We start from the raw sequence: 11,154 nt of genomic DNA, 5'->3' as shown, positions 1-11,154 counted from the left end.
TCTTTGCCCAAAACGGACAATATCATACTAATGAATACTTAATTTGGGCTTAGAAAACCCAGCATATATATACTTCATGTTTTAATTAGTATAGTTTTCTTCTTCCCGACTGATAATCAAATCTATTTACTGAGTTACAACGTACAACCTATGTTGTCATTAATTAGTGGATATATATATTTTAGCACACAAAACATATGACAAACTAGAATCGTTTCCATTTTAACAATTGTATGATTAAGCGTATATTCCTTAGACATAGAAGTCAACCTAATTAGAAACATAATCTATGTACCGTAAACAATTAGATTTGTTGTTGTCGTTTAAGCTGCCGACTGCGAAGGAGGAGCTAATAGTGGTGATTATATAAATGCAGAGAACTCGATCATCATTGGCTAGAAGAACCCAAAAGAAGAATTCATGGCCAATGTAAATCTTTCACTATACCACCATTTATTGATCTCTTTACATATCTTGTTGTTATACTGTTTACAAACCATTTTAATTGAATAATCCCATCAATTATATATGTGTCTCTATCCCATACAATATAGATAGTACCAAATGTTAATCTATATACGTTTGTAGTTGCTTTCAATCGTCGGTTTTCATATACGATATGATCAAATAAGTGATAAATTAATGTACCCGACTTCAAATGGATATTTTTCTCTACGATTCCTAGTTTCACTAATTGTTGACTAACAATATTTACACGATACAAATTTACTTTTTGGGAGTTTCTCTATCAAGGCAATAATAAAGTAACACAGGTACGGATGATGATTATGACAAAACCATGATTAAAGGGAAAACTCGTGGCAAACCAATCATGCTGTGCTTAAACTTTTGGCAGTGAGCATCGGAGTTCCTATTTTTTGTGTGTGTTAATGATGCAACGAGGGATTTTGCATAATTGTGTTAGATGCTGCTCTACGTGTGTGTTAGATTTATGTTTAGAAGCTTTTACATATTTTAATAAAACAATGATTACTGAGTTTAAATATATTTTTTTATTTGACTAAATAGATATTATTTTAATTTTAAACCAATAACAAATTAAAATTTTAAATATTTTCAATCATTACTTATTGAAGTTTACAAAAAATTGAGTGGAACAAAAAAATATCCCAAAATATCAATATTTATGAGATAGAGGGAGTATGATGTAATCTTCGATAAATAAGTGTTGGGGTTGAAAAGTAGTGTGATTTGTGTCTGCCCCACCGAGTTTAGTGGAACTCAATCAATATATAAGGAAATTTAGTTTGATTTGATTATGAGAAAATTTGATAGCATTTGTTAATACTTCATTTCATTTAGAAATTAACTAACTTTTAATGTTTTTGTGTGATATTTCATGTAGTAATTAACACTTCTAATTATTTCTTTTACAAAGATATACTCCATCCCTTTTAAATTAGTTGTATAGATTTTTTTGTTTGTTGTTGTCAATCTGTTGTATTGTTTTAATTAGAGGTAATGTATTGTTTTATCAGATATCATCAATTAATAAACTAAACTAAACTACAAATATAGAGAGAAAATTTGTCAAAAATCTATTTTAAAAGCATAAAACGACGAGTAATTTTGAAACAAAATTTTTACGACAACTAACTTGAAACTAAGGAAATATAAGTTAATAAATTATTCCAAGTAACAACTTTTTTATTTGGTAGATATTGTTTATCACTAGTTTCTAATGGTGTGAAACTCAGACTATTTCAAAATTTATGAAAATATCTAATTAAAATAATAAGAAGCTATTATAAGTTCTTAATGAAAAAAGATTCACATCTTCGACAATTTTGAGAATTTAGTTCTTGAAAGAAAATGCTATAAACCAATTCTTAAAACACCAGCTGGTTCATCCACTTTCTAAATCAAGAATATAAAAGTTTGTATAAAAAAAAAACATATAAAAGTAAGCTTTTTGGTCACCTATATGGAAAAGGGGAATCTTAATAAATTTGGTCGAAACAGTGACTTTAATAATCTGTATAATACTACTAGTATGGCAAAAAAAAAGAAAAAAACCTTAGGAAACTTATAAGTTCTAAATTCTATCATTATGTGAATCTTAGCGAACTACCTCGTATCGAACTTAACTTAAACATCATAATGTCGGTCTCTTATTGTGTTTGCTACGATCCAAAAAAATATTTCTCCAGCATTTTTTTTGCCCCATTACTTTAAATTTTAGTGGAGAAAATAACATGTAACTACACCAGATTTAAGAATTAAGTGTTCGTGTGTATCCATCTATAAAAACATTTTCCATTTAAAGTTATAATTTATCTAAAAATTAGGCAACACGGCCAAAATCATATTTGCTCATGTGTTGTGTATCAGTGTGTATGTAATAGACATCCCAAAGCCCAACCCGTGATAGAACCTTTACGGGAACCGCAGAATCCATTTCAAAAGCAATCTTTTTTTTTCTTTTTTGACGACAAAAAAAGAAAGAATCCACCCCAAAATTTGTTTCATGATATTACAAAATTAGTAGTACTGTATAACCAATTCATAATGGTTGAACCGGGCATACCGGACGGTTTGGTTCTTTATATCTCCACCATGTCGGTCTGCTTTTTAGGGACCTGCGAACGTGTTGATTCTTCACGTCGGCGTTGGTAATAGAGACGTGACAAATCGATGTGAAGATAGTGTTGATACTTTACCAAAATGGATAAAGATCTGTCGTTGTCTGTAATCAGAACCTCTCGTGGGCCTTTTTAATCATACATCCAAGAAATTGTCTTTATTATCATACTCTTTGATTTTGTTGAGACTAATTTTGGCTTTGGTGTGACCAACTTAGATAAAAAATAGTATAAAATAAGTACAATTAACATAAGAAGTATGAAAATACGAAATGACCATTTAGTGCCATCTATATAAATGTACCATTTGTAAACCAAGTAACCAACAGATCATGCAATGCTTAGATAGCGTCGTGGAGCCAATGAGATTGAACCTTAAGTCTAGGGCGCTCGGTAATAAGCGCTCGTGATGGTTCTGATGATGATATTATAAACTCAGCCATAATGATTTAGTCTTCTTTTTTTTTGTATGATCTGATGGGCTTTATGATAAATGAACTCTGAAGTTTTGGGCCTTTATTGGTATATGGGCCTACAGCCCATGTTGGGCTTTGTTGATGTCGGCCCACCAATAGCCTCTGATTTTTGAAGCCTTCTTCTCAATGACATGTTATATGCTACAAACAATTGGTGTATTTTCACATTTAAATCGATCTTGTAACCTTACTTACCATTACACCAAAAGAGATAAAGACAAAATAGAAAAAGCTAATTTCTGCTATGTTGAGCAGCAACCCGATTTCTTGACGGCTGAAACATCATCTCGGCTTCCAACGTTAATCATCTGTCCTTTAGGCAAAGCAGTGGTTGGATCATCTCCAGCATCAAGAGCCTTCTTGCTAACGACTCTGTAAATCTGGGTGAGAACCTCCGTAAAAGCGTTTTCGACATTTATAGCTTCGAGTGCCGAAGTCTCCATGAAGAAAGTGTTCTCTCTCTCCGCGAAGTCTTTCACTTCTTCCGTTGAGATGGCTCTGAGGTGACACAAGTCAGCTTTGTTACCTACAAGCATAATCACAGTGTTTGCGTCCGTATGGTCCCTTAGCTCCTTTAACCATCTCTCAACGTTCTCGAAGGTCACGTGCCTTGTCACGTCGTAGACTAGTAACGCACCAACGGCTCCTCGGTAATAAGCGCTCGTGATGGCTCGATACCTAATTGCAAATGCTCACTAGGATAAATGAAAAACATAATCGAGCAAAAAGGTAACCAGAAATTGTTATTAGAGGTGGAGAATCCCATTTTAGTATGGGTTTTTCAAGTCTTGGTTTTATAAAATTAAACAGAACTATTTTGTGGGTTTGATGCGACTTTGGTTTTCAAAGATAATTTTTTTTTTTTTTTTTAACTTAATACAGTATTTATAACATTATAACAGATACACTTTAAAATAAATGATATTTGTAGCATTACTACGTACGTCGATCTATAGATATTTTATACTGTAAATTTTTGGTTGATTAGGTTCGGTATACTAAATGACCGTCAGTTTTAGATGAGTACCTTTCTTGGCCAGCAGTGTCCCATATTTGAGCTTTGACAATCTTGTCGTCGACTTGGATGCTACGTGTAGCGAACTCTACACCGATGGTCGAGCGTGAGTCGTGGCTAAAGTCGTTTTTGGTGAATCGAGATAGCAGATTTGATTTTCCGACACCCGAATCTCCCGTTAAGACAACCTTGAAGAGGTAATCGTAATCGTCTTCAGCTTTATATGCTCCCATATCTGGTTAATACCCTTTTGGTCGTGTTTATGACGTTCCAAGAACTTTGGAAGACAGAGAAATTAAAATTCCAATATCTGCAGATGGGTTTTGTTACTTTTCTTTTTGTGGGTTTCTATTTTTTTTTCTTTTGACGTTTTGTAAATTGGAGAAGAGACCAATGCTTACGAATGCTGAATTTCAGAAGAGGATTCAGAGAATCAAGGATTGTCCTCTATTTTACTGGTCATATTAATTTTGGGATAATCTAAATATATAATTCAAGATGATCTCGCAAATATATAATACTAGCTATAATCTTTGTGTGATGATCTTTGCTTAAATTTTCTCTACAATGCATCATTTAACTACGGAAAATATATAGCTAACGCAATTCAAAATTTGACTAAAGCAATTCTTTACTAAACTTTTTTTTCCTTATTTAAACTTTTTGATCTATTTGGTTCTTTGAATAATTTTTACATAAAATAGTAATTTCTAAAATTTTATTCTAATTTTGCCACTTTTAACAAGCTACGGTGTGTTGTTCAAAAAAAAAAACAAGCTACGGTGTATTTAGAGGTCATAGTGTATGTGGATATCTAAAAAACATTAATTTTATAATTTTATAATAGAGTTAAAAAAAATTATAATAAATGAATTATTTGTTTAAGTTTTAAGTAATGAAAAAGGACATGATCTAATCCCATGACAACTGGCTTGACGTCTGTTACCATATTATCTCAAATATCTGAGCAGAGACACAATATCTAAACTGTTTCTATATTTTTTTTTGATTTTTTTTTTTTGATTTTTTTTTTGATTTTTTAATATACAGATACTCAATCAAAAATATGGGATGGAGATAGTTTTACAAGATTTAGTACTATTCCTCTATTTTTTTTTAGTCAAAGTTTTTTGTGTTTGGGTAATGTAGCCCATGATTTTCACCAAATGTTGCTTACCTTAATTATGTTCAAACCACTTTCAGTGAATGCATACACCAAACATGTTTAGTTATATTTTTAATATGTTCAAACCACACATTATTAGATTTTGTAGTCTAGTGTTTTACTTGTTAATATTGTATTATCGTATCAAAATTCAAGAATGATTTTGAGGCTAACGAGGTGAAACCGTCGCGCTTTTAAAAATATATAAATTGAAGAAAAAAATATATCGAAAAAGTAAAAGAAAATTGGTTAGTAAAATGTGTATGGTTAAGGATGGATTTTTGTGAAAAAAATATCACAAGTTATAATCTTTAAAAGTTTAACTTGTTTCCTCTAAATTCAATTGATTCTTTAAGATTGGTCCTGTCCAAATTTACATAGTAGTCCCAAATTCAATGTATGGATTTGGGACTACTGTGTCAATACAAACTCTTTGTCCAGAAAAAAAAAACAATACATAGAATTAAAAGGATCTCACATTTATTACAACTTAATGGTAAACCTGTTTTTTTTCTTTAATCATGATATTCTTACTCTACGAGGCTACAAGATACTGCAACATGAGCTCTAGTTATAGATTCGTAAATGTTATCCACTTATCCTTACCATTCGCAACATTGCGCTTGCATTACAAGAGATCTAAATCAGTAGATTTATCAGTTCGATCAACATATTAATAGGCTATACAAGAAGGAGAAAAAAGAAAAGAAAATTTAACAGCAAACTGTGAGAGAGGAGAGAGTGAACATGAAGTGCGTGTCATATGAATATGATTCATGATGAGGAGAAAGAGTTAAGATACTGTTGTGTCAGTTTTGGACGTAAGAGAAAGTTTGTCCCACTTGTTGGTGAATCCACAGTTCCTCTGGTCAACACTCTTCTGGACCTATTTTTCTTTTTTGTTCGTTTGTCTTTTTCTTAGCTTTCTATTTTTTTCTTTCTTGTCACTTCATAGATTTCTATTTACACTCTTTAATCTCATTTTAAACTTATGACAACTTCTAAATTGCGATCGTAATTTTCTACTTAAATTCGGAAAAAGGCCAATAGTTCCTTTTTAAACACAACAGTATAGATTTGGTTCCGCTATGATATTATTATGTTACTATACATAGCTTTTTACCCCCAGTGTTACTACTATACATAGATTTTTTTTGGTTTTTAATTACACATAGTTAATGGTTTAGTTTTGTCACTTCGGGAAATAATTAAGTGCACACGGCAGCGTAGACAGTGGACAAAACTGTTATAGAACGATAAAATAAATTAAATAAGGTGTCGTGTTATGCTATGCACTAAAAGTCTAAAATACGAGTATTCAGTTATAATAGATATGACTGTTTCAGTGTTTTGTATACAAATTTTTAATAGGTATGTTGCATTGTGGTAAATTATAAAATTGCACATATGTGAAATAATATAGCTGATTCTTGATATTGCGGTGATGAATTAATCATGCAGTACATTCAAGTTTCTGCTTTTTGTTATGAATATAAATGTTGTTTTGTAGATCTAAAAAAAATAAAATAATAAGCATACGGGTAAAGATAACGTCAAAGCGACAAGATGAAGGAAACAGTTAAACAGTAGAAAGTAGAACTGTAGGACCATGTTTTTTATTGAGAAACATTTGTGTGATTTGATATTACATTTTCATTATGCCCTTTTGACATCTGATTTGATCTAACAAAGCCCCTAGTCCTACCTTGCTAGACCTCCTTTGCATTCAACTACAATTATTTTACTCACATTTTATTCTCTTTAACTAAATATACTCCATTACGTAACAGTAATATCATGAATTCTATTCTTATTGTTAAAACTTTAAAGAAAAGGATCATATCAATTGACTGTCAAAAACTCTGTTTCCTAACTCTGATACGTTACTTATTCCTTTGTAACAAAAAAAAAACAAAGAATTGTTTTCTTATGATGTAATATATTCACATTTATATCTTAGGTGTGGACAGCTAAATACAGTTATAGTGAATAAACTTTTTATTTTATTTTTGGTTAAGGTTAGTTCTATTGAGAAACGCATATAACCTATATAATATATTTATTTGGATAATTATCTTAATTATATTGATAAAACGCTTATAACCTTTAAAAAATTACTTGGATAATCATATTTCATAGCGCTAATTAATTACTTGAATACATAACCACCTAACTGATAGAAACCCTGAACTACAAGTGGAAGAAAAGATTGATAGCGTGGCTGTGAATATCAACTACGTCTTTAAGACTTTAACAAAACAAAAATTCAACTAATTAATATTTAATGTTTCTTTTTAGAATTTGATTACATATGCATTTTCAAAGCATCATGCATGTACTAATTCTATCTGAAATAACTGAAACGATTGTTTTTGTAGTAACATCACTTCACACATTTTTTATTTTTATTTTTAAATGAAATCATCTTTCAAAACGTTTCCTACGTATTAAAATAAAACAAAATAAGGTAATACATATTTGATATTTCTAATTTATTTTTACACTTTTTTTATAAAATGGCTGAAACACTTATAATAGTTATTGTGAAAATACTATAATACATATTAATTAGTGTAACGTTTTTAATCCCCGGGATTAAAGTGAAATATCACCTCACGTGAACTGAAGTCAAAGTTCCCTACTTCCCGCAAGTAAAACCTTACATCACAGTCTAAACATTAAACATAACGCATGACCTAGTTTACTTTCACACTGGGTGATGTGAAGCTTCTATATTACTCATCCCCATATTAGCGCATTGTTAAACAGTTGCAAATTATTATACTAAAAAATTCAGATGAGGAAACACAAACATTATAGAATTATGAAATAAGAATTAATGAAACACACAGCATATAATTATATTGGTCAACAATCTAACGAGAGAGTTTTGTGAATGTTGTCCGAAACTCATACATCAAACCATCCCAATAGGTAACTGAAACCCATATCTTATATAAAATCTAAACATTTAAGCCTACGTACGAGAGATGGTGAAAGAAAGAGAGCTCTTAATTTCTTCTTCAAACTCAAATCTCCCACACGACTAGATCTGCAAAAGCAGAAAAGAGACCTCGAAATTAATCACATAAATAATTTATATACACACACATGCAGGCACATCCTCCGAAATGTTGTACTATTAGAATTTATACTACAAAAGTCAAAAAACACGAAGGCCAAAAAAAGAAAAATAAAAACCAATGAATGCTCTAAAGCGCAAGGTGTGTGTGTGTAATTAAATTAGATTGAGTCAACAATGTTGACCAGAGCCAAACAACATGTCTCTCGCATGCATTTATCCATTTTTGATCCCAATGAAGAAATAAACTACTCTATAAACCAATATTGTATAGCCATTAATTAAGTATTCGTTCTACTAAAGCTTATTAACGTATATAGTAGTATCTAGCTATAGTGAAGTGAATACAGATATTAATTAGTACTATAACTAATTAAGGAATATAGAGAGGAAACAAACCAGATAGTATGACGCTCCGTGTTGAAGAGGTTGAAGAGCGACGCCATATTCATCGGTGACAATGGGCTGACCCGCAGAATTAATGAGCACAACTTCTTCCCCGAATGCATCTCTCACATTGAACGGTCCTGGGGTCACTTCAAGCTCCATTTCATTTATGAACACCCTTATTCTCGCGCCCGCTGCATTCGATTTAGCCGTGGTTATCCCATTATTTCATGTTAGTATAATAACTAGTACATATTAAAACTATCTCTACAAAACAACCATGTAAACCTCAAACAGTCTATTTTCAAGAAAGAGATAGAGATGGTATATATACAACTTAATAATCATCTACATATTATTATAAACACGAATTAAGGTCCTTTAAAAGATTGATCCTGATCAATGTGTCCCTTCCATTGTTGNATAAACCAATATTGTATAGCCATTAATTAAGTATTCTCGCGTTCTACTAAAGCTTATTAACGTATAGAGTAGTATCTAGCTATATTGAAGTGAATACAAATCTTAATTAGTATAACAAATTAAGGAATATAGAGAGGAAACAAACCAGATAGTATGACGCTCCGTGTTGAAGAGGTTGAAGAGCGACGCCATATTCATCAGTGACAATGGGCTGACCCGCAGAATTAATGAGCACAACTTCTTCCCCGAATGCATCTCTCACATTGAACGGTCCTGGGGTCACTTCAAGCTCCATTTCATTTATGAACACCCTTATTCTCGCGCCCGCTGCATTCGATTTAGCCGTGGTTATCCCATTATTTCATGTTAGTATAATAACTAGTAGTATATATTAAAACTATCTCTACAAAACAACCATGTAAACCTCAAACAGTCTATTTTCAAGAAAGAGATAGAGATGGTATATATACAACTTAATAATCATCTACATATTATTATAAACACGAAGGTCCTTTAAAAGATTGATCCTGATCAATGTGTCCCTTCCATTGTTGACACACAATTAATATCTATACTGTTGAGTAAAAAAATAAACATATATAAGTAATGACTAAAAAAAGATAGATGACTTTAGATATCATCATACCTTGAACTTGAAGCTGATCCGAAGTTGATGGGACAGTAGCGAGAGAGTGCGAAGTAGTAATAGTAGTAGTAGTAGAAGTAGTGGGAGGAACATGAAGCATGATGTTATTGTTGTTGTTGTAACAGGTTATTTGTTGACTAGTAGTAGCGTAACAAATCTGAGGCTGTGGCTGCTGCAACATCTTNTGCCGTGGTTATCCCATTATTTCATGTTAGTATAATAACTAGTAGTATATATTAAAACTATCTCTACAAAACAACCATGTAAACCTCAAACAGTCTATTTTCAAGAAAGAGATAGAGATGGTATATATACAACTTAATAATCATCTACATATTATTATAAACACGAAGGTCCTTTAAAAGATTGATCCTGATCAATGTGTCCCTTCCATTGTTGACACACAATTAATATCTATACTGTTGAGTAAAAAAATAAACATATATAAGTAATGACTAAAAAAAGATAGATGACTTAAGATATCATCATACCTTGAACTTGAAGCTGGTCCGAAGTTGATGGGACAGTAGCGAGAGAGTGCGAAGTAGTAATAGTAGTAGTAGTAGAAGTAGTGGGAGGAACATGAAGCATGATGTTATTGTTGTTGTTGTAACAGGTTATTTGTTGACTAGTAGTAGCGTAACAAATCTGAGGCTGTGGCTGCTGCAACATCTTCATCCTAATTTCTTCATCTTCTTTCTCACTCAAGTGTTGTTGATGATGAGTTCCATAACTTACACTACCGTTCATGATCTCACTCAGCAGGAGTCCGGTACATGGCCCCATAGTTGGAGCCGGTTTTTGTTGCTCGATCATATCACCGGAGAGAAACCCTAATTGGGATGAGACTGTGATACCTTCAAACCCTCCGACGGTGGAAACCGGAAAGAGAAAGGCCGCTTCTGGTGGGAACATCGTCCCCATCATTTGACTACTACCCAGAGAGAGATTAGTGTTGTTCTTGTTCTTGTTTTTGCGAGGTTTGGTGGATTTGGAGGAGGAAGAGGAGGAGGAAGAGGAAGAGGAAGCCGAGTTTGCTGAGGAAAGAGGTTGCTGTTGTGGTTGTGGCTGGGGTTGCGATTGAGGGAGAGAGTGTTTAGAGTGGTTGTGGAGGAGGCGGAGTTTGTGTTTACTACGGGACTTGCGGTTTTGGAACCAGTAGAAGACGTTAGCGTCACCGACTTGGCCGTATTCTTGAAGCTGAGCCCTAATCCTCCTGATCTCCTCTCTCGGCGGATTCACCATCCCTGAGTTGAAGATTGCTTCAAGTATCCGAATCTGCTCTGGCTTCGGATTCCATCTCGGTTTTGGCTCTGGACTCCTCTCCACCTCACACCCTTTTTTTTTTTTTTTTTTT

General features: G+C 32.6%; 2 protein-coding genes and 1 long non-coding RNA gene across 3 annotated transcripts in view; all 3 read right to left on the bottom strand.

The window, feature by feature from the left end:
- Positions 3,270-4,415, bottom strand: LOC104749466 (ras-related protein RABA1h-like). Its single transcript, XM_010471109.2, has 2 exons — positions 4,107-4,415; positions 3,270-3,757 (listed from the first exon to the last, which is right to left on the bottom strand). Exons 1-2 carry the CDS (start codon positions 4,325-4,327, stop codon positions 3,322-3,324), a joined length of 657 nt encoding a protein of 218 aa, XP_010469411.1. The 5' UTR covers positions 4,328-4,415; the 3' UTR covers positions 3,270-3,321.
- Positions 8,098-9,010, bottom strand: LOC109129608. Its single transcript, XR_002035895.1, has 2 exons — positions 8,741-9,010; positions 8,098-8,311 (listed from the first exon to the last, which is right to left on the bottom strand). It is a non-coding gene; the product is annotated as an uncharacterized LOC109129608 (long non-coding RNA).
- LOC104753274 (WUSCHEL-related homeobox 9) overlaps positions 9,198-11,154 on the bottom strand; it is a 2,833-nt gene continuing 876 nt past the window's right edge. Inside the window, exons 2-4 of the mRNA XM_010475550.2 lie at positions 10,289-11,134; positions 9,297-9,478; positions 9,198-9,230 (exon numbers count right to left, since the gene is read on the bottom strand). Coding sequence (XP_010473852.1) covers positions 9,198-9,230; positions 9,297-9,478; positions 10,289-11,134 — 1,061 coding nt within the window. The remainder of the gene's footprint in view (positions 9,231-9,296; positions 9,479-10,288; positions 11,135-11,154) is intronic.

This window comes from Camelina sativa, chromosome 16, assembly GCF_000633955.1.
Source record: "Camelina sativa cultivar DH55 chromosome 16, Cs, whole genome shotgun sequence".
NCBI lineage: Eukaryota > Viridiplantae > Streptophyta > Magnoliopsida > Brassicales > Brassicaceae > Camelina > Camelina sativa.
The sequence above is the reverse complement of the archived record's forward strand: the minus strand, read 5'-3'. Positions and strand labels throughout refer to the sequence as shown.